General features: G+C 46.7%; 1 protein-coding gene across 3 annotated transcripts in view; it reads right to left on the minus strand.

The window, feature by feature from the left end:
- Nucleotides 1-14037: 14037 nt before the first annotated feature.
- The window catches only part of LOC144164340 (uncharacterized), a 45806-nt gene continuing 34041 nt past the window's right edge, over nt 14038-25802 (minus strand). For 2 of the 3 annotated variants that reach the window (XM_077694844.1, XM_077694843.1), the window contains 2 exons: nt 20039-20191; nt 14038-16029 (listed from right to left, as the gene is read on the minus strand). In XM_077694844.1, coding sequence (XP_077550970.1) covers nt 15958-16029; nt 20039-20191 — 225 coding nt within the window. In that variant the 3' untranslated portion in view covers nt 14038-15957. The remainder of the gene's footprint in view (nt 16030-20038; nt 20192-25802) is intronic. The other variant, XM_077694845.1, reaches the window with a different exon arrangement.

Genomic DNA, 25802 nt, shown 5'->3' on the forward strand with positions numbered 1-25802 from the left:
CCCAACAGCTGTCGCCACCACTTATATGCGCGATGGATTTGACGTTATGCCCTTTTTATTGTGCAACGCTCCAGCGACGTTTGAGCGTGAAATTGATCGTGTTCATCGCTCATTTCTAACTCCGGACATAAAGAAGGCGATGAAGAGTATCCTGCGGGACACGGAAAGCCCTACTAAGAGGTCTTATTTATAAGCGAACAGGTTTGTGGGGAGATACGGTCTTGATGATGAACGGCATGTATGTAGGTCCAATCCTATAATTTGCGTGTGTTTTGCTCTCTGGTTCTGCGACATATCAGCTGCATCAATGGTGAAACTGGAATAACAAGCGTTGCGAGGCTCTTTAGGTCTGCATAAGTTCTGATTCGAGTGTTGTACTTAAAAGCAAAAGTCGCAACGCTAAAGTCCGTGTTCAAATACCTAGCAGTCCACACATTCCAGATATACCATGACTTCCCGCTGCTAAGACCACAGGCACTGTTTGGTACAACACGCAGTGTAGTTTTTTGGTTTATATTGGTCTCATATCCACATCCCACAGGTCATTTATGCCAATGCTTTACTTTCTCCTTTAAACGTCAGCTTCCCTTTAGTTGCAGTCTTGTTCTTACCATCTGCAGTAGTAGCAATTTTGTTCGGTAATATTTTCCCAGAAAGTGCCAAGTTTCACCTTGTTGACACAAGTATTAGCATTCTCCTGGCTGACGTAGTTATTGAAAGCGACGGTTAGCGAAAATATGAGAAATTTCAAGTGCGGGGTCTTCTTCTCTCCGGCTTTGAGAGAGAGATAAAGGTGACTTTATTTGATGCCTGAGATGTGTTCTGAAGGGTTGACCACTTGGACGGTCTCCCTCCCTCAGCCGTCAGCCAGGATTCCTTGGATCCTCGCTGCGGCTTCGGCCAACCGGACTGCTGTAAGTTGTGCCTCCGGTGTGGAGCTGAGCAGAACAGTCTCCCATTGTTCTGCAGTCTTAATTTAGTAGCTGCTAAGTGTATTTACATCGGATTTGCTATTATAGCCGGTCGTATTTTTGGGAGCTCATGGCAGGACCATATCATGTGGTGTAGGTCGGCTCTGCTGTTGCGCAAAGTGCAGAGGTTTGGGTAGCAGCGGTTGAGGGAAACAGGGCTTGGAAAAGTGTTTGTCTGCAACCTTCGCCAAGTGACTGCCTCTTTCCTGAAAAGAGTGTGGTGGGCCGGTGGATATTTGCATCTGGATAACCTGTAGTGTATTATTATATCCCTGTATGTGACTGCATTCAATTCGTCTTTCCCGTTGCGTCTTCCAGATTAAGTTCTCATTTCTGATTCAAAATTTCTTCCTCGTCTCTTTGTAATCCTAAAACATGATTCGGCGCAACATTCAGTGATGTTTCTCAAGGACCCCCCTTCCAGGTGCGCGGCCCTGTCCTACGAAACTTCTAGTCCTATGCTAGAAACTTTTCATTCTTGCGTCCCACTCATGCGCGGGAAATTCATCTTGTTTGGCGCCCTGGCCAAGGTGGGATACCCCTAAAAAACCGCACATGTATGAGCTAAAATAGCATTGGGTCTGTTTGTTTAAAGGTGCTTCCTCCATTTGTTTGAGTGTTGCTAGCCCGTAATCGTCAATACCTGTTCTCCCAGGAAGCTTCTGGTCTCGGGTTAGACACATCACCTTAACTTGGACACCTAAAGTTGCGTTGGAAGAGAAGACACTGTCAGACTCACTTATGCGAGGTATCACTGACATATTTTCACTATGGCGTCCCTTCACTTAACCGATACCTACATCGGACAGAGCTGGAGACCTCTTTGTGCCACTTTTGACGAGACATGCAAACTGTAGAACACTTCTTCCTTTTCTTGGCGCCCATTTTTCAATCACATCACGCGAAAGCTTGAGACTCTCCTAAGACACCTAGGCCTGCCATTGTCCCTTCCTGTGCTTTTGTCTTTTGGGGGCACACAGCCGGGCCACTGTCATGCGGATGTGTGTCACGCCGCCCATTCCTTTATTTCAGTAATAGCTCGTCTGCCATGGAACCAATCAGATCTGGTTGACTTTTCTTTTTGTATTCCCACACCTCTCTTTTTTCTCTTATTTTCTTGCTCTTCTACATATTGAATAAATCCTTTATACCACTCCCCTATTTGCTTTATCTAATTGGTTTTCATTCTTCTTGTCAATACCCTCATGTGGATGTGCGCTATTTTTATGGGCCCTCACCACCATCAACACAAAGCAACGAGGGTCTCGGGATGTCAGCGAAACCTACTGAAAGTGGTGGCCTTGACGGCACGGCAGCTGCTCTGCGGTTATATATTTATGAATTTGTGTTGACCAATCATTCTTTCGTCAACCTTTGTTGGCGTATAAACCTTCCCGTTCTACCCTGACAGCAGCCTCCACCCCGGGTCTACCAGTGTAGCCATACTTAGGCTCCTAGTGTTTTCGCCATCATCGTCGGTTCGAGCTCCATCAGAATCCTTCTAAAAAAAATTCCGCGTTGGCTCTTTCGCGGAAACTCAGCTTCGGCTGATAGCACACGGTGAGAAAGAACAAAGTTTCAATGTGATTCTGAAAGGAGAAATTCGTCCATGTAGCATGCCCACTTTTTCGAAACAATCACGTTTGCTGCAATTCCCACTCTCTCCGTTAATTTCTTTTCTGTTCGCCTTGATAAACTTGACCCCTTCCCCTTCTTCTTCCTCAGCCCCTTCATCGCAACAGCCAACGTCATGCACTTCACGAGCATTGTCTTCGCTATCATAAAGTACAATGGTGCTGAATTAACTATTTAGCACTTCGTTCATGTCGTTACCTACTTCGGCTTCTTCTTTTGAGCGTCCGTCTATGCCTCTATCCCATCCTATGCTTCGAGGTTTGTACAGTACTCGTTGATGGGCGCATCACTTTCGCTGCCGTTGTTCTTGTCAAAGCTTTTATTGCCTCCTTTCGTTTTCGTATGCCGTACGACCTTCGAGGGCTTCCAGCATGGAGGAGAGATTAAGCACGAGAAGCCTTCAGCCTCCTCAGCGTATCGCAGCGAGCGCGAGGGTAGTCACGCCATTTTCAGCCCTGCCCTGCATCTGAACGAAGCAAGGAACAGCACAGGAAAGACTGGGAGGTTAACCAGGGTTGGCTAACCTGCACATGAAGATGGGGACGTCGGAACTGAGAGGAAAAGAAAGGAACTCGGCACATAATAAGAGAGACAAAAAGAGGAAGAAAATGAACCACAAGCGTCGCCACGGTAAGTACAAAGACAGTGCAAACTCACTAAGCTTTTGGGGTATTATAACAGCACCGGCAGGACTGGACGTGTCTTTCCACGTGCCTTGCCATCCATGTGTCTTGGTTTGTCAGTACAAAGCACCCACAAAAAGATAAAATGCACAGACATAAGGTGCTACACTAACAACATTAGCGAACCACGTCTGCTGCACTGTCGCAGCGTCCCTACAATCCTTCACATTGGCCCGTATCCTTCAAAAAGCGAAGTCAGGCTTATCTAGCCTTTTCAGACTATGGCGGGCAGCGCCTATAACCAAAATAGTCTGTGCTGTAAACAGGTGGATTTCGAGTTCGCGGACGGAGTGTGGTGGAGACCTGCCGCCTCGGCGTTATGAAGAGGACACAATCGCACGACAGGTGTTCAATGGTCTTTGATGGCGCGCACATCACAAGCAACCAATAGTGAAAGAGTAAGATCTGGTGAAGGCGACACCTAGCCACAGGCGACAAATTGTGGTGACGTTCGAGCGTGGCTCATTGGTAGGTAGGTGGTGCTACAAATCGGGATTAAGCGAGCAGTGAGTTCTAAAGTGACCAGACATCAGGCGGGACACGACCCGCTTTTTCGGCTGTGGTCCCGCTCTCCCGCAGCCTGCATGTAGGATGGTGTTTTCTTCAACAAAATCGACAGCTGGGCTAGTTGGTATCCATTCATCCTAAACATCGCTTCTCCCCTCTTCCTCGGTGTTGTGTTGGTAAGCGCTGTTTAGGATGGATGGTGTTTTGTCTCGCCTTCCACCACAAATACGGAAAACGGGTACCAATCCCGGTGTCACTAATGCAAGGCTGAAGGAATGAAAGAGCCAAAAGAAACTGTTTGAGGACCTTCAAGAAAATAGAGAAAATGACTGGACTAAGAAAAAAACTTGTGTGTTTCATGCTTAGGCCCAATTGCTGAGCTGTTTTCTTGAAGTTACAGTGTACCACCAAACCGTTGACCGCACCCTTCTGCGTTTGACAAACGGGGGGGTGGACGTGCTTCACCACTTATTTACTTATTCAGCAAAACATGCAACGTTGCCCACCGAACAAATGCCGAGAGAACTACGAAACGTATGACATTTCAATGAAGACAAATTGCTTGAGCCTTACTGTCCTTTCAGGCTATGTTCCATTTTCTTTCTTATAACCCCCTCCCACCCCCCGTCCCGCTTTGGGCTCCGACGAATCTGGTCGCTTTAGCTACTAGAGACGAGCGTTCGAGAACAATGGTGTGTTTCACTTATCGAAAGTGACTTCGCGGGCAAAGGACGGGAGTTACCTTGCTGCATCAGTGCCTGAAAGAGGTATGCAGGCCAATCTGACACTTTTATGCGTGTCACGAGCCGCTTTATCCGGATTTTTGTTTCCAGTTTTTTATACCCCAGTAACGTGGAAGCCACTGGAAAATAGTATAATGCCCATGCCTTACCACTACGTCACAGATGCACCTTATTTCAGCAACAGGATGTTCATATAGGCCGCGGCAAAAAGCACATTTGGTGCACTGAACAACCGGCCTCCAGTCACACAGCACAGCCCATCTTTGTCGTGACTCCCCCGGTGTGAATATCAGATGCAGCCGAATAGCTGTCGCTTCATAAGCGGTTGACGTGGTCAAGTTTGGAAGTTCAAAATGAATGTCGATAGACGTTTGTGGTATTATTACAGCACCGGCAGGACTGGACGTAGTTACCGATCCTTCCATGTAGACATGGACCCGGTATCTGTAGGCCTCAAGTAAAAGCAGTATGGATAGCAGTCGAAGGCCATTAGGTCGAAATTGCACTGTCTTTCTTAATCAGGGGATATTTACGTGCACCGCTGGTGGTAACAGTCACCACAGTGAGGATGATGGCCGTAACTGAGGTGCGTATCTCGATGGCCTGCTCCCACTGTGAGCGGCCACTACCTTACAAAAATATTCCTGTGGTATTGAAGGCAGGGATGCAAGATTTCGGTGAAGCGCAACCAAGTGAGTTGCCTAATCTGTGTCCTAAGTGTCTCCACTGTCGTGTGGGTGAGGCATTCAGTGCACTATATCTGAAAGTGTGCACCAAGGGTCAGAGTTACTTTGTGGCTGAAGCTGGCTTCTGATAGAATTTCTCGGCCTCTGCCGCGTTTTTTTTTTTCAATTTTGAGAACGGTAGTGAGCTCCGTGAACATGCTAAACTGCAAAGTGTGGCTTCACAAAACGTGGCGTCAGGACCTGTCCTGAGCATTTTTTCCGTCATGGCTTTCATCATTTCACGGCCACATTCGAGAGTTTGGCCGTGCGTGGCGAGCCCTGTTGGTACCTCTATCGAGCAGAAACAATCGAGACGTCACCAAAAAGTTACGACCCAAGAGAAACCATCGTTCAAGGTAAGAAGTACCATCGGGCACACTTAACGAATGCCTATAACCTCTTGGGCATCCCTCGTAACTTGCCATCCATTCAGTCACCGGCCGCAAGTCACGATCCGACAATTTCAGTGTGGCACATTTCTGCTGAAACATTTCTGTAGACCCCAAAACGCCGTTGTATACCTTTACTGCTTCGACATGACTAGTTCGAGCGGACCTGGACCATCTTCTTTCGGCCTGTCCGCTCTTCTCAGTGCCCCTGACTCGAATTCTGGCCACTCTATGGTCAGGATACGCCCGACCTACCGTGAGCTTGGGCCTGCCCGGACTCGCCTACACCGACACCAACACCCGTCGGGCTCTATAGATCCAGCAACTCCGCCCACTGGCATACGGCCTGAGTGGCACACCGGAAGACTTTCGCAGTCGACATTTCCGCCGTGGTCCCTCCTACCGGCGACTGCCCAGAACCTCGCTTTATTCTTGTTCCCTGCCCTATTTCGTCTCTTTTTTTTTAATTTTCCAGTAGACCTCAGGGGCAATTCATGTAAAATAAAGCCATGAAACAACAACTCCGTCACTGACCAACGCCCATAGTTGGCGCGTGTCACCTTTACACTCGCCGTTCAATCTTTCCCGCTGGTAATGTAGGGTATCCAGTGGAGCTGAATTTCTACGCCAACATATTTCCCCAGTCATCCATTGTCTACCATTTTCAAGTATTGATGGCGGACTGTCTCCCCTCGTCATCCAATTGATTGGTCTTCAGTGGTTCCTGTCATGCCCAAGATGCCACCTAGTTACGGTGGCTTCCTGTCCCGCCTCTAGCAGCCTCACCTATGGTACAGCAAGGCCGAATGCTTACCTCTCTTCTTTATTAATAATTTTTAAAGCAATAAATGTTCGATCCCACACTCCACACCACCGCATTTTTACCACAACGTGAACCTTTATCGCGCTGTTCGGTCTCTAGAAGATAGCATAGCAGTCCTAAAGGACGTTGTTACAATTTTCCTCAGTCGCACGAATACAACCTGGCAGTAGAGTCGTTCAAAGTGCTCAGTTATCACTTAGACCTGAATAACAACTCCATTCTTGTCCGCTGCCACAGTAAAATTGGTTACACTATCACAGACCAAAAGCAGTGCAAATATCGTGTCACAAGTCAAGCATCTTTCAAAGGAGAGAAACACTTTTCAAGGATGTCCAGACACCTTTTGTATAGGAAAGAGTGTCTACGGTATAGTTTGAGAGCGTTTACGGAGACGCACCCTTAATTCTGGATGCGCAGTAGTCCACATTCATTCTTCTAGGTACTGATATATTAAACACGCACGGCAGATACACCTCAGCTATATACAATGTAAGCAAGCAAACCAATGTAATGCACTAGGAAAACGAGCATGTACAGTCTTGGACAAATGAGATGCGAAGACAAAAGTACGAACCAAAACATGAAACATTGAAAAAATGACACCATCTTGCCATAGTGGAACCCTGAGTAGTTTGCAAAGCAGCCATGGGGTCGATTCAAGTGCCCATTAGTTTTCAGTTCGTCGTTTCCGTTAGGTTGAGGTACATAGCTACCGTTATATTTACAGTTTGGTTTCCATGGTAACTACCACACTTTTCACTTACCGGAACTACGAAATGGGAAATTGCGTTGAGCCCATGGCTGTTTCCCATACTACTCAGGGTTCCCCTACGGGAAGATGGTGTAATTTTATTAGATACGACGGGACTATGTCCCTCCCTTGTCGTTGTTGCGCCGTCCACACCCCCACTGCGCATGCTCGGCTTGCTGAACGCCCGGCAGTGTCTCAACCTTTAATGGCTCCTGGAGCGACAGTGTTACCGGTGTCTTCCTGGGCCGGCCGGAGATGAGCCGAGCATGCGCAGCGGGGGTGTGGACGGCGCCACAACAAGAGAGGGACATAGCCCCGACCATGAGATGCTGGAGGAACAGTGTTGCCGGTGTCTTCCTGGGCCGGCACGAGACGAGCTCGCTTCTCCTTAAAGGGCTCCTGGAGCAGAAGTGTTGCCGGTGTCTTCCTGGGCCGGCGGATGGACGGACGACGGACGACGGAGCCGAGAGCAAGAGATGCTTTGCATCTAAAATTCTGTTCATGGAGGTGCAATAATGGCGTTCTTGTTAGGTTGTTCCTAACTGTTTCTGTAATCAGGCCACGCGTCAATTTGACTTCAATTAAAAGAAATCACGCTGCCCTGCCTTTGTGTTCTGGTACATATCGTCGTAATCGCGTTTCGTTTCTCCATGACTTTACTTCCCTTTATTAACGCCTATGTCTAGTGTTGCCAACTCATTCAACCGAATTTCTCCAAGTCTGATATCTAGGACAGGGGGAATATCTGCAGAAATTCAGCGAATTGTCTAGTAATGCGTAATATTCATATGCCGCTTGACTACAGTTTAAGTTATTTACAATTCTTTTTCCTAAATTCTGTCCGGCCATTTATCTCCATTTACGCTATTATAACGACTGCAGGGTTTACTTCCGCCAAATCTGCATTTTTCTGTAAATGAAGGGCGCTACACGGTTCGCCATTTTCGCTTTTTTTCTATTTTTCTTATTTTTTGGTTTCTATTTATTCTGTCCGACCAACTAACTTCATCTACGCTATTATACATATAAAAGATGAGACTTCTCCTCAAAGGGCATTTTTGTTGATATGCGGGGTGTTACACGGTAGGCCATTTTCGCTATTTTTTCAGTTGTTCATTTTTGGTTTTTCAAAATTAAGTCCAACCAATTATCTCCATTTACGCTATTATAATGATTACAGGTGGAAATTCAGCGAAATTTGCAATTTCGGGCAAATGCAGGGTGCTACACGGACCTGTCAGGGGGGCTTCTCGGCGAAGAGTGCTACGCATTAAAAGCTTATATATACACCATTCCGCCTAAAGCCGACGATGGTTGCACTCGAAGCTTTCTCGTGATAAATTTCTTGGTTGTCGTCTTTCGCTAGCAGAAGGTTTCGATTTTGTCTCGCACGCAGTTCGGACTTTTGATCGCAGCGGCGTTGGCTTTCACCCTCCATCATTTTGGTTTCGCACAAAAAAAAGCTTCGCATTTAGCCAACGCCGTCCTTCGGTGCATGAATTTCCTCACTTTGCGCATCAATGCACCCCTCTCTAAATCTAAATTTGTTCGACCTTATCGGCATGGCGCAATTGGATAGGCGTAGGCTCCGTAACGCGAGGTACCCAGATTCGACTCCAACCACGGCAAACGTTTTGTCTTTCTTGGGGAGCTTCGGTCATCGTCGTTATCGTCAGAGAAAGTTCGCTTTTCCGCGGTGCGTTTTGCTATTCGGACGGCCGCCAACATTGAGACATAGAAAGCTTCGCTTTAAAGTTCCGTGTTTTTTGCTGTGCTGGGCGCCGTGGGAAAATTATCCGCCACATAGATTGAAGGCGGGCCAGTTGGTACATAACTAACTTACAAAGCAGCGCTAGAAACAGGACTACAGAAAGGGCACACAGACAGGGCGCTGACTAACAACTGAGTTCACTTTCTTAGTGATAATGTAGATAAGGCGTGCTAGTTGCTACGATTGTGTTAGTAATGAAGATTACTGTACTTTTTGAAACTGATTGTTTTTTTGTATTCTTCAGTTGTTATTTTTTTCTTCACGTGACACTTTCTGTCCGTACTTATTGCCCGTTCAGTGACAATAAACTCAGTTGTTAGTCAGCGCCCTGTCTGTGTGACCTTTCTGTAGTCCTGTTTCTAGCGCTGTTTTATAAGTTAGTTATGTACCAACTGGCCCGCCTTCAATCTGTGTTGCAGTCAATTTCTTCTACGTCGGGCTTCTCTTCCGTTTCCCTTCCGCTTCTTCTCCCAGATTCTTCAATGTGCATCAGTCATCTGGCTTCGGAGTACTGCCGTTCATGCCTGTACACCTATTCCATCAACCACAAGTTCGTCCCACCTGGTGTTGGTCTGTTGGTAGGACCACTTCCTCCATCTGCCAACAATGGAACCAAGATGTGTCGGTTGCTTAGGCGCGAAGCTAACTACCAAGCGGATTATATCAAGGATTGCCTCAAGTTGGCTTGTTTCCGAGAAGCACCTCCTGGAGGAGGCGACAAGCGACTTCAAAACGCATTCGGTCTGCTTCCTTCGCAACCAACTTCTTGTGGCAAAAAATCTTTGCTCAAATCCCCATGAAACCACGCGCAGTTCCTGCTCACCAAGAAGTTCACATCCTCGACACGTCTGACATCCCGCCGCAAGCTAAGAAGGCCTTGAGCCTAAAGCCCAAGTTCTGCGTGCAACCAAAACTCGACAGAGTAGAGCTGTTATCCGTGGTTAGGACAGCCGCCGCCAGAGTCAACGCCGAGGATGTCGACAGATGCGTGAGTGAAGGAGTGGATGTCTTGAGGTCCATGCCAAAAACCAAACGTGCGTTCACACCAAGGAAGCTGTGTCCTCACTACGTGATGCAGACAGGAAGCTGTTGTTATCTGACAAGGAGGGTGGATTTGCGGTTATGTCCTCGGAAACCTACGCACAGAAGGCAAGAGAAGTGATTGCTGCCAATTTTCGCCATGTTTCTGATGTAGATCCACTGAAAATAAGGAAAACAGCACTGAAGCGGTGCGTGGACATGGGCTTAGACAGGGTTGCTGCATCAGTCAAGAAGGGTCAGCAAGCTAGTCTGACAGTATTTTTTTCCGCAAAGACACACAAGCCTGACCACCCATTCAGGGTGATCGTCTCTGAGCGTGGCACTTGGCAACACTCCGTTGGGCTGTTTTTGCAGCGGTTTCTGGGCATGCTGCCGATCCATGACCCTTTTCGAGTTAGGAAGGCACAGGATGTGTCAACATTCCTACAAATGGAGCAACCAAAAGCGGGGAGCGCCTTTTCAGTTGATCTCAAGGATCTATACTACTCGCTGCCGCACACGTCCATTTGTCAAGCTGTTGAAGAAGTCATAGACTTCATAGGTGCCATTCGATTCCAAAATGAATGCGGCATCAGTGTGGGCAGGTTCATTTAGTTGCTTTCTTTTTACCTCAACTCCACGTTCGTAGAATTCGAGGACCGCCTCTACATTCAGAAAAAGGGTGTTTGCATTTTTATCGCCCCTATACTGAGTGCCCTTATGCTCGCCCGCCATAGCAGGGCTTTGGATGCGGCTTTGAAGGACAGCGCGGTGCTGAAAGTGTTTCGCTTCGTCGACGACTTTCTCGTCCTGTACAAGGTATCTGCGAAAGAACAGGCGAGCGATGTTGATGGCATCTGGAGATTGTTTGCCCAGAACCTTAGTGACTTCGTGCTAACAAAGGAGGTGCCCACTGATGACGAACTACAGTTTTTAGATATGAGGTTGTTCCTGAATGCGAAGCACCTTTGTTGGAGTTATGCACCGCGAAGTCAAAAGGGTTTCATTCCATTCACGTCGGCGCACTCGAAGCTTGTAAGGCGTCGAGTTGCTACTTCAGCATTACAAGACTCGCTGTCAAGGTCCTGTCATCATCGAATCCACAGCAGCCTTGACGCCCAAACAACCCATCTGCGGAGGGCTGGCTTTCCTGATTCGCTGCTTTGTGGCGTGGGCTACAAAATCTTGAAAGGACTGAGAAAACCACCCCAGGAACGGGAACCTCCATCCAAGGAGCGAAGGAAGGTAGCCGTGATCCCTTGCATCCACGGGGTGAGCCACAGGCTTAAGAAAATAGTAGGGCGGTCGGTTGTTAATCTCGTGTTTTCTGCTCCTGACAAATTGAGTAGCCTTTGCCGCAAGGTAAACAGTGAGAGACCAGCGACGAAAAATGCGCCAAGAAACATGCGAAGCCCTACGTCCAATGGCAGGGGGAGGTTATCTACGAGATACCACTGTCTTGTATGCGGTCGTACGTGGGACAAACGGGGCGATGCCTCAACGATCGTCTTCGGGAGCACCCGTGCGACGTAAGAAACGCCACTGGTAGCACACTCTCTACTCACGTTGCCAAATGCCCAGGCTGTTCACCTCTGTTTGAGAAAAGCCACGTGCTGGCGCGATACCGCTACCGGATGAGACGTGAGATTAGAGAAGCCTGGGAAATGCATACCCAGAAACATGATTGCGTCAGCGCTCCGTCTGTTGCTCTCACGGGGAAAGAAATTCAATTTCTTAGTGATAATGTAGATAAGGCGTGCTAGTTTCTACGATTGTGTTAGTAATGAAGATTACCGAACTTTTTGAAACTGATTGTTTTTTTTGTATTCTTCAGTTGTTATTCCTTTCTTCACGTGTCACTTTCTTTCCGTATTTATTGCCCGTTCAGTAATAAAAACTCAGTTGTTAGTCAGCGCCTTGTCTGTGTGCACTTTCTGTAGTCCTCTTTCTAGTGCTGTTTTATAAATAAGTTGGAAAATTATCGTACAAGTATGCTATGAAGTGTCAGTGCATTGTCACTAACTTATTTAGCACTCAGACCTAAACAAAAACGCTGACACTACAAATATTCAATTAATTTATTACACAAACAGATGCCTTCAAAGTACACTGTATAATACTGTAGCCATTTTTAGGTGTATGTACCAAGCTTGACCACAAAAAATTAACAATTGAAAAAAGCTTGAAGCTAGTCAACAGCGGTCCAGTCGCCTGCACGTTGCTCTGATTTTTTTACAGCAATGCAACCTGTGAAGAATCTCGCTCGACAGCAGGACTATATTGTGGGAGGCACAAAATTTTTTTTTTACTTCCGCGACACAAAAACAAAAATTCTTAAGTCATAGCGCCATGCATTCATTCGGATACAGCGTTCCGGAACTGTCTTGCGCTCATATTTGCTTCCTGAGCATTCTCCATTCTCTTCCCCGATTTAAGCCATGATTTGGATGGAAAATGAAGATTGTTCCAGTGCCTGGACATGATCCAGCATGCACGTATAGGCCTTTCCACTTCAGTTAAGTAATCCGAGAGGTATTATAAAAGCCAAAATGACGGCATGTTGTCGCCTGACACTGCAACAAGGGAGCATTACAACTACCGAATCGATCTACTAAGCTTCTACAAAGGGCGCAGTGACGACCTGGGAGATGTTTCAGTGAACCTTTTCGAAAAAAAAGTGATTATCTGTTTCTTCTTCGCTGCTAGGGGCCACAACAATGCGGATGCATCAGCGATGTTTGAAAACACCTTGACACGTGAAAAGATATCTGAATCACCAAGCGAAAATAAAATCCTATATCTTCGGGTGAATAACCATGGTTAGCCTTATTGATATTCCCGCTCTCCTTGATTTATAGCCTACATAGGAAAATCATTTGCTAAAGTCGGTGTACTCGTCACAAAAATCGGGCACTTTAGCCCTAATATTGGATTTGGGCGTATGAATCTCAGTATATAGCATGCATATTCACGGAGACTATTTGTTCTCAGGTCGGATTTCTAAAATCGCTGCAATGGTTCGGTTTATACATCATGTCTTTACTATTACCTGCTCAACATGAAGGTCACACCCTTCCAACACCCTCCACAAACGGCAAGTATTTCGGTGTGTTACCACCCTTTTCCTCGCTTCTAAAATGTGTATGACAGTGTAAGGCCAACAACAATGGGTGTAATACCATTGCAGCATGCTTCACCGGTTTTGTGAAGAGCTAGCAGAAAAATGCTTAGTGTTGGCATTCAGGGAACACATGTTCCTGTAGCTTTCAGAAATAATAGCTGTCCCATTGATAGGTACAAATATCGGGATGCCAATTCACCTCATTGACAACAGATTTTTTAAAGTCTCACCAATATTACCAGGCCAATAACAATGACTTATGGCTGTAGAATTAACGCATAAGTTGTTTTATAATAGCTTAACGATTATTTTACCCAGATATAACGACACTGTCCTGCTTCAAAATTGGAAGCAAAAAGGTGCAGTCGGAAATTTCCATTTGGGGCGGAGTAAGGCGTTTGTAAAACGCTCGCTGTGTTTCAAATCACATGCATAGACCTAATCCATAGACCTTCATGTGCACCAAATCCACACCGTCCGAACAGCACACAATAAAACCGAAGGTGGTTACTCGGTCACCACCCTTTCGCTTCACAGAACAGACGTAAACTACGAATAAAGGTGATGGAACCTGACAAAATAGCGTAAACACCTCCCGCTCTCCTAACTGTGCTTATTCCACACCCTTCTAGAGGATTACGGTTTAAAAAGTCAGGTGTGTACCTCCCTCCTTCAAAGGTGGTGAAACGGGTTGCCATACCGCGGAACTTGGGCGTAATGATAGATGGCGAACTTCTTTTCAGATATTATAACTTTCTTCAAATTCTACTTTGCGTATCCTTGGCACTATTTTATGTGATGCTTGGGAGTTAAGACACGCTTCTAGTTCTCCCAGCTCTGACGAGCCGATTACCATCACGGCTGTACTTTAAGTCACGTTATCGAAACAAAACCACAATTTTCTTCTTTCGAGATTTTATTTTTACTGAAAACTTTGAATTCACACAATCTTGTACATCACCCTCCATTTGGAACAAACAAGAACTGAGAAGCAAATTATTTACATCAGCACGCATGCAGGCGGACGCAGAAAAAACTGTGCGCTTTGGAGAAAGCAAAGGCAGATGTTATGTGGAATGACGAAATCGTTTGCTGAAGAAATGAGGGCGTGAAGTGCGAAAAATATCCGGAAACATCTGACTAGAAATTCTCATCCATGTGCGCCAGCCAAGGAACAAGATCCGGGCTGGTTAGCGCCAATTTCGAAACACATTACACAGAAGTAGCAAGCACTTTGATTGAAAAAAAGAAGAAAAAGACGCTCACTCACAAAAAACGCGCACACAGCATCGAAAGAGGAAAGTTCGAGTACAGTGTACATAGGTCCCGTTTAATGCAGTCTACCTTTTGCATCAAACACTAAAGGTGATTAAGTGAACATGACACTTATAAAACTCTAAAAAAGGTCCGCTGTTATAATTGATTTCATACTCTACCCTAAATGCTGTGATTTTGTTATGGCAGGTAAGCTTGGTTGTTTTCCAGACTATACTTTATTGTTTTGTCCACCGAAAACACGTAAAACTACAAGAAAATGGCGAGTGAAATTTTGAACGGTGTGAACTACAATCTGATAAGTAATATTTCTTACCCGACGTTCGTTTTGCGATACAGAAAAAGCCACCTTTGGAAAGAATTTAGTGAAGCCGAACAAACGAAGGGTTCCACACAGAAATAACTCTTTACGTTCTGCCCAATCTGCTCGGTTTCACTCAGAATCCATGTCTATGTCACCGGCATTCCGCAGGTATTCAGAAGCGAATTGGTGGAGGGTACGAAGTGTTTATAACGGAAGCTGTCGAACTCTGTTTTGCACCGTAACGGTCGCGTTAAATGTATTTTTTTCTCACATTGTTGAAAATGATACTACCTTGTGCCTGCTTTCTCAGATTTTGGAATTTGGGCTTCTTTTTATTGATAAAGAATTTCCTTGCACATAAACGTCCTGTCAGCCTAACGGATACAACTAAGTGCGTTTTACACAAGCTATGTGTTTACATGTAGAAATTGCGCTGTGCTAGCACCATAACTCTAATGCTGACATCAGCTGTTTTTTTCTAGAATATGCCATAGAGTTTGAAGCAGCCGTACAATTACTGCCAAACGGCACACAAGGTATTAAGGCACTAGATAGGGAATTGCAATATCGGAGGCGAAAAGCTGTTGTGCAATGTACGAATGGTCCGTACGTGTACTTATCCGCCAGGAATAGCTACACGCGATAATCAAGAATTGCTTCTCCGGAGCAAAAGTCTGTTACCAAAACGTTAGCTGAAACATGCCACAGTGTAAATGCAATATCAAGAGCTGCAGACGAGAAAAGTTTAAGCAAATTTCCATGCAAGAATTCTGGCTGGAGGATCAGTGCAATCATTGCCCATCCGTATTCCGGCGTCGGGAATTGGCGCACCTGATTAGGAAAGTAGACCGTCCTTTTTTCCCCTGAAATATGTGTATCATCCTCATGAACTCCCAAGATACTCACTGATCCAAAATAAACTATTCTGAAATAGGGGTCACCAGTAGTGTCACAAGCCCACTGCGACGAGACATATTAGGGGCGTATTAAAAAGAGAACATGACTTATTTACACAATTATACAGACGGCCCACCGTGGTTCAATAAGAGTTCTGCTTTTCGAGCATTGCGCTGGTAGAAAACGTCAGAAGCCTGTTACAACAGTATCAGTTTAAGACGCTGACATCGTCAAGAACGCTTTGGTTCAAAACCAGGGGACCAATTTTTACGACTCCAACGCCAAAAAAGCTAATTTCTGAGTAATACAAATTTGGCATGGCTAAAGAGAGGTGGTCCGGCCTCAAAACTCTTCGTCTGAACTTGCTGCCAGGAGCTTGATCCGGTCCGCTGCTTTCATTTTCCGGAATGTTTTCTGCAAATAAATAAAAATCAAAAATGCAGACATAACAGGAATCAGCCTGTACTGAAGTAAAATTCCGAGTAATAATTTGTTTACGTCTGTTTGCACCATGATATATGAGCACAAAAATACCGAATGGATAACCAATTAAAGGAATCATTTGCCTTTCTGTGTAGTTCCGTTCGCCTGAAAAATTCCGTGGACACTGAGGTGTGCTCGCATGGCGTGAATTCTCAAACGTTATTTGTTCTGCTGGCATTTTACGCTTACTGCACTTTGGCATCGTTGGCATGCTTGCGTGGTCGATTGCGCTTAGCCTGCACACCCGATGTCGGAGCACCTTCTATACCGAGACACGCCGGCGCAACTCTCTCTGACTCCGGCGACTACCGGGTAGACTTCTGGCCTTCCCTAGCGCGCTATGAAGCCACGAGTACGCCACGCAGTTTTCAATTTAGTACCAAGGTTCCTACACCCGTTTTCAGTTTTAGTTCCCGATTTCTCCTCTCGGCACCATTTCGTTCGAAAGCCATATTTCAAGCCTTCCGAGTACGCAAGCACACTTAACTGGTTAAGAGAAATTATCTTCCCTCGTCAGCCATCTACATTTAATAAGGTGCTTTATAGCGGTTGTGCACACTTCCCCTACCATATTATCATGCGAATGCAACCTAGCGCTACTAGCAGCAACTTTGTGCTGTTCGAGGTGACTGAATATATTGCAGGACAACCGTTCTCACCCACACAAACTTTTTCCCTCCTTACAACGCCTGCCCTCATCTGTCCAGGATCCAAAGGAGCAGTTCATTGAGCTCTCGTTCACTAATACTCAGTCCGAAGACTCCAGTACTTTTATTTTACTCCGCTGAAGGGAGCCTGGTTGACACCTCATTCGTCGTACCACCCACACGCTGAAAGGGCTGAGCTATTTTTTCCCTGCGCTGCCCACATTCGCGCGAACAACACAAACAAGACCTCTATATATTTTGCGGAACCTTTGTATTTTACAGATGAATGTAATGCGACCACATTCCCTATCACTCCTACCCAGCTCCACCTGAAACGGGTAAATCCTGTGTTATTCAATCGGTCCCATCCTTACTCGGTACACAAAAATATAAACCCCCGCCAGCTGCAGTCCGACCAACAGCATTGATGTATGGATTTCCCGCATTGGCTAGCTAAACAAATACCCTGGGGCACATTTCACACTACGCAAGCTTGGCTGCGACCCCAGCCCCCCTACACGTAATGTAATTCTAGAGGCCTCATAGTGCCTTTTTTGCCACTTTCGTCTATTCAGTCTTCTTCCTTAAAATGGCGAAAAATCCCTCCCCCTTCGGTCCTCATCCAAGCCTATACTTTACGCTGCGGCGGCTGTCGTCGGCGGTACACCTACAATAGCGTCCTGCACACGACGGAGTGATGCCGACGGCCCGCTGCCAAACTCCCATGCCTCTTTTTCTCTAGCTCCGAATTAACACTTCTTCCTACCTGTCGTGTGCAAAACATGGAAGTTTGGGGAATCTTGCAACGTAGTGGAATACATGTACCGCCAAAAACCCCTGCGTGCTCTTCAACATCCTTTTCCAGCGTCAGTGTTAGTTTGCAAAGTTTAGTAGAGCTCTTTGCGGGCACACATCTTCATATCAGCTATGTACACTACAAAATACTCGGTAACGAAAGCGATCACGTAATTTCGCACGATGAAGTTCTCTCTGCGCAAGCCACGGCTCTGGTTCCTCCATTCCCCCTGAAGTTCATAGCAAGGTCTTATTCGCAACGCTCATCAATTCGGGAACACTTAACATCATCTAAACACATAGTTTCGGCGTGCTCGGCAAATCCCTCCGACTTCTGGATCGGTAGTAACGCTGGCTAGCCACAGAGATGCTGATGGTGCTGTGCATAATTTTCTAAACAGGTCCCTCTTATTTTCATTGGATAACGAATAGGTACCTACAATCTTTACATTTAGGTTCGTGTAATCGCTGTTATTCACACAAATGAACTATTCTTGTTCTCATTCCATTCTTTCAGGCTCCTTAACGGCTTTATGGGCAAACAACACGCCCATACTCCACCAAGTCCGGCCTAGAGCTCTACTGACTACCGCAATTCTCCAGAAATCGCGCATACACCTTCCGACACACAATGGTGGCACTTTACAGCTCCACACCTGCCGTTCTATTACCCCATATGCACCTGTTGTGTGACTGCCCCCCCCCCCTTTCTGCGCGTCCCTTACCCGCTCACTTTCCGCTTCACGGTAACAACGTTTACTGTAACTCTTCGGCTCAGCAAGCCCTTCCTCCTCGATCCTGGTAATTGCACATTCCGTGGTACTCCTGCACTCACTAGAAGATCCCGGGCGGCAACTCGTCGGTCATAGACGACACGGCTCTTATCACGGCTTCTGCTCGCCTGGCTCGCCCCGCGAGGTCAATGGACAGCTGAGGCGACACAAACGAATATTTGACACTCGCTCACCAAAGCCGCTAAGTCTTCCAGTTCACACACAAAGTCCCCGTCCCTTCCGCCACCCCACCAGCTTGAAAGAGAACGAGGGAGTCAACTTTTATTGAGCCTAATAAAGGTATTGACTAGTGCACGCAGGCACCGGATAGGGTCGAACCATCCTCTTGGGTCCCACATATGCGTCTAGTAGCTCCTGGCCCATGGCCCCTGGCTGACAGTTTGAGCAGCGGTGCAGGAGGGGGAACATGGTCCTCTTGTAATTAAGATAAGTGGCGCATAATCCAGTTTTTTCCTTTTTTTAGAGGAACGTTCATCCTGGGCGCATAGGAACACCCAAGCGGTACGGAAGACCGCCTTTCTAAAGCTACCTAACGCGAAAATTTGAGTGTGTATGTTACGCAACTAAGCCATAAATGTTACTGGAGAATCTGCTTATGGCGGGTTGCTGACCCGATGGTAATTGGATATTAGCGACTAGTAAGAGAGAGAATAGTGTAGAGGGTAAGGGTAGGAATGAAAATGGGATATAGAGAGTGAGAAGAATACAGGAGTGAGAGAGGTAACTGGATGGTAAAAGAGCGTAAAGGGGAGAGGAGGCAGGAGACAGGGGAGTCGTAATGTAGTGGTGATGTGAAGGGGAATTTGAGATTCGGGGGTGGACGATAAGGATGAACGGAAACAATTGGAGATGCGGATGCGGAAAGAGAGTGAAAAAGAGGCGAGCAGAGGTGTAGCGGAAGGGCGGGGGAGAGAAGCGCGAGAGATAAGGAAGCGATGACAGAAAACAAAGTTAAGTATAGTGTAGTGCAAGTAGTGGGTGGATCGGCGAGGGGAATGGTGAGGTGGGCGTGGATGAGGGGAAGTGAGTCAACGGAAAATAAGAGGTAGAGGGGGAGTCTAGCAAGGTGAGGATGTTGCGGCAGTGGAAGGAATTTTAGAAGGATGCAAGTGTAAGAGAGATAGGTGCGGGTAATAGGAGGAGGAATTGGGGCGGGAAAGGGTAGGGAAATGAGGAATGAGAATGGAAACGGGTGAGCGGAATAAAAGGAAGAAACGAATGGACGTGGACCCCAAAGGGAAGGAAGGAACAAGGGAAAGATATGGTTGGAAGGAAAGTAGAGACTTTAGAAGGTGTGAGAGGTGGTTCATTGGGCGAGGAGAACGCTAGGAGTGAGCGGCGGTGGAAGAAGACAATAGGGCCAGAGAAGAGCAGTAAACGAGGATATGGAGAAGGGTATGAGCGGAGCGGTAGGGGGAATGGTATTGTAAGAGGATGGGAGAGGCGATGGGCAGACTAGGAGGGGAAGTACGGGAAAAAAGGAAGTTATAAGGGCGAGAGAGGTACGAATGATTCAGGGGTAGTAAAGACAGGCTGTAGAGGAACAGGGAAGGTTCTGAGCGCAAGCAGAACGGTGAAGAGGTGAAGACATTGAAATGCAGCCAAAAATGGAAGCTACATGGCACATTGTTAATGTTTACACTACTGAGTTCACCCCCTAAAATCAGGTGTTCAGGCATGGAGTATGCAGGTGGTACTACTCACGGGGTCGATCTTCTTCGGCAGGTTGCGGCGTCCCCTTCGGGATCGGCACCTCCGGCGGCAGCACCCGATGCAGGCGAGTGAGCAGAGAATGAGCACGGCAGCGCCCACTCCACAGGCGACCGGAATCATGATGCTCATCAGGTAGTTGTCCTCCTGACGCAAGGGCAGCAAAAGCAGAGAAAAAAACACTATAGATGCTGTTCAATGTACGAGCCCATAAGTTCCACTGCGTAACCTTACGAAGATAGGATGACCATAAATCGCCTAGATCGCTGAACGGGCGAAATAAAAGTTAGAGCGCATGACATTAGCGATGGCCATTAGTTTGGTGCTACAGGATAATACCAAATGAAATCTGGTGCAAATGGCATTCGGTGAGTGAATGAGTTCGGGGAACACATCCGCATTAGCTTTCGAACCGAATGAATAGCCTCGACAAAAGTGTACCATCATTAACGAGGAAGTTTATTTAAAAATTGCAGACACACAATGTCTTTAAAACCTACCCGTAAATCAATAACTTTCTGCGGATGTTTTTATAGAAAAAAAAACGAGAAAGCGACACCTTTACGGAGCTCAGCCTTGTTTGCTGCAACCCAGATATGAAATCGTTACTTTTCTCCGCTTGTGAAGTGAATGTCACCGAAAACCGAGCTGCACTTTTTTTCCCTTTCGAATGAAACTTCATTTTTTTAAAGCAGAAGATTTAAGAACATTATGGATGCATTTTCTCTTATTATTTTACATATCCGCGAGTTTCCCAATTGTCCCTGCCATCATTATTGAATGGTGTTTACTTCGCCGTGTAGACCAGCACGGACAAACCGAATACAGCTAATGTCATTCGGTTTGAATGATATTAGATTTGTTGCATGACGGGAGTATAACTCATACATACGTCTATATACCAGCAAGGATTGTTCCTCCCTGTGTCGTTCATGGCTACTGGCAAAAGAAAATTGCGCCAACAGTTGGAGCCGTGGGCATGCGCTAAGGGACATGGATAGGCCCGTTCATCGATGTCATGTTATGATGAGTGCAGTTGGTTTCGGGAACTAAAGTTTTTAATGCGGAAGGTAAGACGTGTTAGTGAATAAACGGTACTTGTTGCTAAGGGACATTGGTCGGGTCTACATGCGAGTTACGAAAACGCTAACGAAGCAGTTTGGATTTCAGCTTCGACTCAGGTTTAACGTGGGAAAAAGGGCGTGTTGGTACTATCAAGCGACGTGCCCATGCTCGGCGATTGCTCGTCCCGAATATTTTATTGCTTGTTTGGCTTTTTTAATTCTTTGTAAGCCACTGAACCAACTGGCGCTGGATTTCATCCCCATTTCTCAGCTGTATACGCGCTTTCTGGACCTGCCATCGTTAAAATTTCGTCTCTTTAAAGCGAAGCTTCAGTGTTCTCGCTGCTGGCGTCTGTAACGCGAAACCGCCGAAGTGAAAGAAAGCAACGGTTACCGCGGGGGCCGGAATCGAACCTCTGTCCCTCACGATATGAATCCGTCGCTACAAGCACCTCATTGGCCTTACGAGTGACCCCGACTGTGAGACATGCCATGTACCAGAGACTATTTCGCATGTTCTCTGCCACTTTCCACGCTATGCGCATCCTCGAGAACAATTACCGAGTACATTGGCCCGTTTGGACTGTCGTGTGGTGTCGGAGGAAGTGCTTCTGGGACCTTGGCCAGACGCGAAGCGTTCCCACAAGGCATTTAAAGCTGTGCTGACATTTCTGCGCAGCAGCGGCCTCTCAGAGATATTGTAGTTGAGGCAGTATCGGTATAGGCATCTTCTATACATAGCCATTTTTTTATTTCTCCGCCATCTTCATCTCTCTCGTCCTCTATCCACACTCTTTCCTCCCCTTTCCCTTCCCGCACACAGGATAGCTGGCCAGATATACTACAATCAGGCCGACCTCTCTGTGTTTTTTCATTTCAATAAAATTCCTCTCTCTCTCCCGGGAGGTCTATCCGATTGCTCCATTTCCACATGGTCGAGGGAAAACTTGGGCGACAACCAAATAATTCGTCGCGACAAAGCTTCGCGTTTCACAATCGTCGTCGTTTGACAGAGGGATGCATTTGTTTTTTGGTCGATTGTGCTCAGTCTTTGCCGATTCCCTGTGGGGGAAGTGCACACATTCTGCGGACTTGACGGTGTACGCAAACATTATTGTTTTTTAGCGAAATTGTTACTTTTCTACGCTGGTGAAAGCACGCCCACCCGAATATCGTCCGCAAAAAAGTGGCAACAGCTGCTGAACTCTTGCTAACGCATTACATGACGTTCCACGCGTTTGTTAGCGCGCGTACATCCGAGAGAATAAAAGCCCCGAAATATGCAGCCTGTTTTGCTCTATAGCATAAATCACACAGTAGGAAGAGCAAGAAGCACTTTGCGTACACTGTTTCATATAGCACATCAAAAAAAAAAAAGAAACACTCGGGGCACGGTCAATTACCCTGGACTTACGACGCATAGCTCGAGTATGACAAAAAAACCAAGAGTGCGTCAGAAATTTCGACCGCAGTCTGGGTTGGCCTTAAGCTTCTGTGGAGACAATGTAGCAACAGCATGTAAAGCTATTCTTGAAAAAGTAGCTTCAGTGAGTCTGATGCCGATGTTGTAGGTTATTGTCGACTTAGGCTGGATGTTCGGCGACAAACCTAGTGACAAGAAACATTCTCGCGAAAGAATACGCTGACAGAACACATAATATAATGCCCATTGAGAAAATGTTCGATTACCTACTGTGTAAAGCAGTAAAGCAGGCTATGTATACGTTTAACCACTTCCCCTTTTTTACTAGCATTTTCCCTAGTGGATTACTTTGTATTGATTCCCCTAAAAAACAGTACTTTCTATTCTATTCCCCCTTGCTTTCTCCAGTGAATAGCCCTGTACTTGACTGTGCTTTACTTTGTATAATACATGATAGCGTGTACAGTTTGTATAATGCCGAAGTACGTGTAGTACCCATTACGGTTTCTGTGTATCTACGGTGTAGGGGGTTAATTTCGCTCATTTTCTTTTGTTCTCCTTCTTTTTAAGGATACAAGTTGTACTTGATGTTGCTGTAATGCTGGGGGGCTTGCAGATCTGTCACGCTGCCGATTTCTGAGAGCGTTTACGGCTCACCCCCCGCGCCATGTACTCTGTGCAAGATGGAACTAAAGACAAACAAACAAACAAAGATCGTGCTGCATTCTTTCTTCGTACTTTCAGTGAATATATCGTAAGCGATGGTATTTGTGGCGTATAGCTCAAAAAGCCCGGCAGGCGCACGTTAAAACTAATTTGGTATCACCAGACTCAGATAGTTTGGGTACAGGGGCAGCATGGCAATCGGCAGGGGTGGTGGGGGGTGCAAAAGGTGCACCTGCCCCCCACCATGCCACTCCAGTTCCTGCCCAACCCCCACACCGCTCACTCTACCTCCTCCTCGCAGCTCCATTTGTGCTTGCTTATTTTTTCGCTGAAAATCATGATCAGAACTCTTCCCAGAATTCTCATTGCCACCTTACCCTCAAAAAAGAGCGGAGAGGGGACACTTCTGTTGAGGTTTCTTTGGAGGGAACTCAAGTAGACACTACAAAAAGACATCTGGTCCAGCCACCCTTGGACGACTTTATCGTGCAAATGCTATCCCTGGCATTTTTATTTCTGAAAAATTGAATTTTGCACTTCGGACGCATTCGAGACCTAGATTGCCCATCCGCGGATTAGTTATATCTGTGTTCTTTGTTTACAACCCCTTCCGCTTAAGGCAGGTGCTGAGCCATTCAAGGACATTGTCAAGCGTGTTCTCCTGTACCCTGCACAAAATTCCTGTCGAAAGCTGCCGAGTGGAGTCGGAACGTACATAAATTTACTTTTTTTCCCGCACAGCTTTGCTGAAGCAGCGAAAGCATCAGTGCAAGGAACGAGGTTCCGGTGAACATGATAATCCATTCCGTCCCCACGTACACCCTCCTTGTTTAACGCAAAGACCAGGAGGGACCCCCCAGCGTCACCAAAATACAGTCAACCCCGATTATAACGAACCTGGATAGAGCGCATTATGCTATATATCGAACAAAATAAAATCCGTTACAAAAATGCATGTAAAGCATATTCCTTACAACGAAGTTCACATCGGATATATCAAACTCGACGCGCCTACCATTGCCACCGAAATGCGTTGTCTCGGAACGGCGATTGAGATGCTGATTGGCCATGATTGAGATGTGGAGCCTCGCTTGGAGCGACGTGACGCCCCACACCTTCCGTAACTGTTTCCGACTCACGGGATTCACAACGGAGCCCATTCAGTCAGCGAGTCTGGACCAAGACGGCAGCATCGTCTAACTGCGCGAAGCGCTCGTCAACGTTCCAGATGCTGTACCGAAAGAAGTGTCCTTTGGAGATTTCCTGGGTTTCAACGACGACTTTGCCGTCACTGTGAGCCCCCCAGGCACAGACAGCGTCGCTGATGTCATGGGAGCTGGTGCTGCTGAAAGCACCGAAGAGACTGAGGAAACGATGAGTCGTCCGATGCTTTATGAAGAGCTCTTGCCAGTCGATGTGCTCCTCCAGTATCGCTTCGATGTTGAAAGGCACCGACTTGAACTGGTGAAAACGATGTCGCGTGCAGAGAATGAAGTGCTACTTGGTGCCGCCACAATGAAAGCGAAAACAAAAATCACCGTTTTTTTTTTTGCGAAGTGGGCAGTTAAGGCGGAAAGTAGCTTTATTGCATGCAATAAATGGATCGTTTTGTGTAAGGATACTTTACGTGTTAGTTTTTCTATGTCGCCATGGCAGGGGTGGTCCCGCGTATTGCGAACTCGTAACAAAAATATTCGTTATAGACGGTTTCGGCTATATCGAACTATTGGATATAGCGAACTAATCGCGGTGCATATCACAGTTCGCTATAATCGGGTTCCAATGTAAAAGCATTCGTCAATTCTATAGTGCTCAGACGCACGCTTTCATTTTGCAACTACGGCAAGAGCCTCCGGGTGTGTACGTGGAAGCGTTTGCTGATTGCCATGGGGATTAAATCTATCGAACCCACTGCCCACCTGCGTCCCCGGAAGGCGCACTTGCGGCCCCCGTTCGAAAGGCGAAGAATTTACGCTCCCTTTTTTTGCTCGGCTGCTAGTTGGCACGTACCGGTGAAATCGGCAGCACCAGCGTTCACCCGTTCAGCTGGCCTGGCTTCGAAACCTCACTTCTTGTCCACCTATAATGTAATCGTGACCACCATACCCAGATTTCTCGCTCAAAATACCAACCTCCCAGGAACATAACAAAACCCCATAAGGAAAGTGATATTTGGCATTAAGCTAGAGGTCAACGTGAGGATGAAAACACTAAAACAGCTTTCGAGGATTTTAAATATTTTTTGATGCCCAACAAAGAAAAGACTCAACGCAAGGCGTCACCATGAATCATCATCATCGTGGATAGCGATGCAGTGACAGGGGCAACGCAAGAACACGAGGAGAAAGAAGTGGGCTCAGAATATGGATTGTTTGGCGGGCTCGATGTTCGAGGCGAGTACGAGGGTTCCGTAAGCCTGTCTTCAGGACGGCGAGGACCCAGGTATTCTGCGACAGTTGATATAGAAGGTCAAGACACGCCGTCGCCCCTGGCAACGCCGTGTCGTGGCCCTGTCTCCAGTGCGTCTGCTCTTCTAACGACGGTACCACAGCATCTTCTCTTCCTGGGCCTCTCGCTTCTTCAGCAGCTGCGCCTTGATCCGGGC

This window comes from Haemaphysalis longicornis, unplaced genomic scaffold (assembly GCF_048455015.1).
Source record: "Haemaphysalis longicornis isolate Haplotype H1 unplaced genomic scaffold, Haemaphysalis longicornis Haplotype H1 scaffold_13, whole genome shotgun sequence".
NCBI classification, from domain to species: Eukaryota; Metazoa; Arthropoda; class Arachnida; order Ixodida; family Ixodidae; genus Haemaphysalis; species Haemaphysalis longicornis.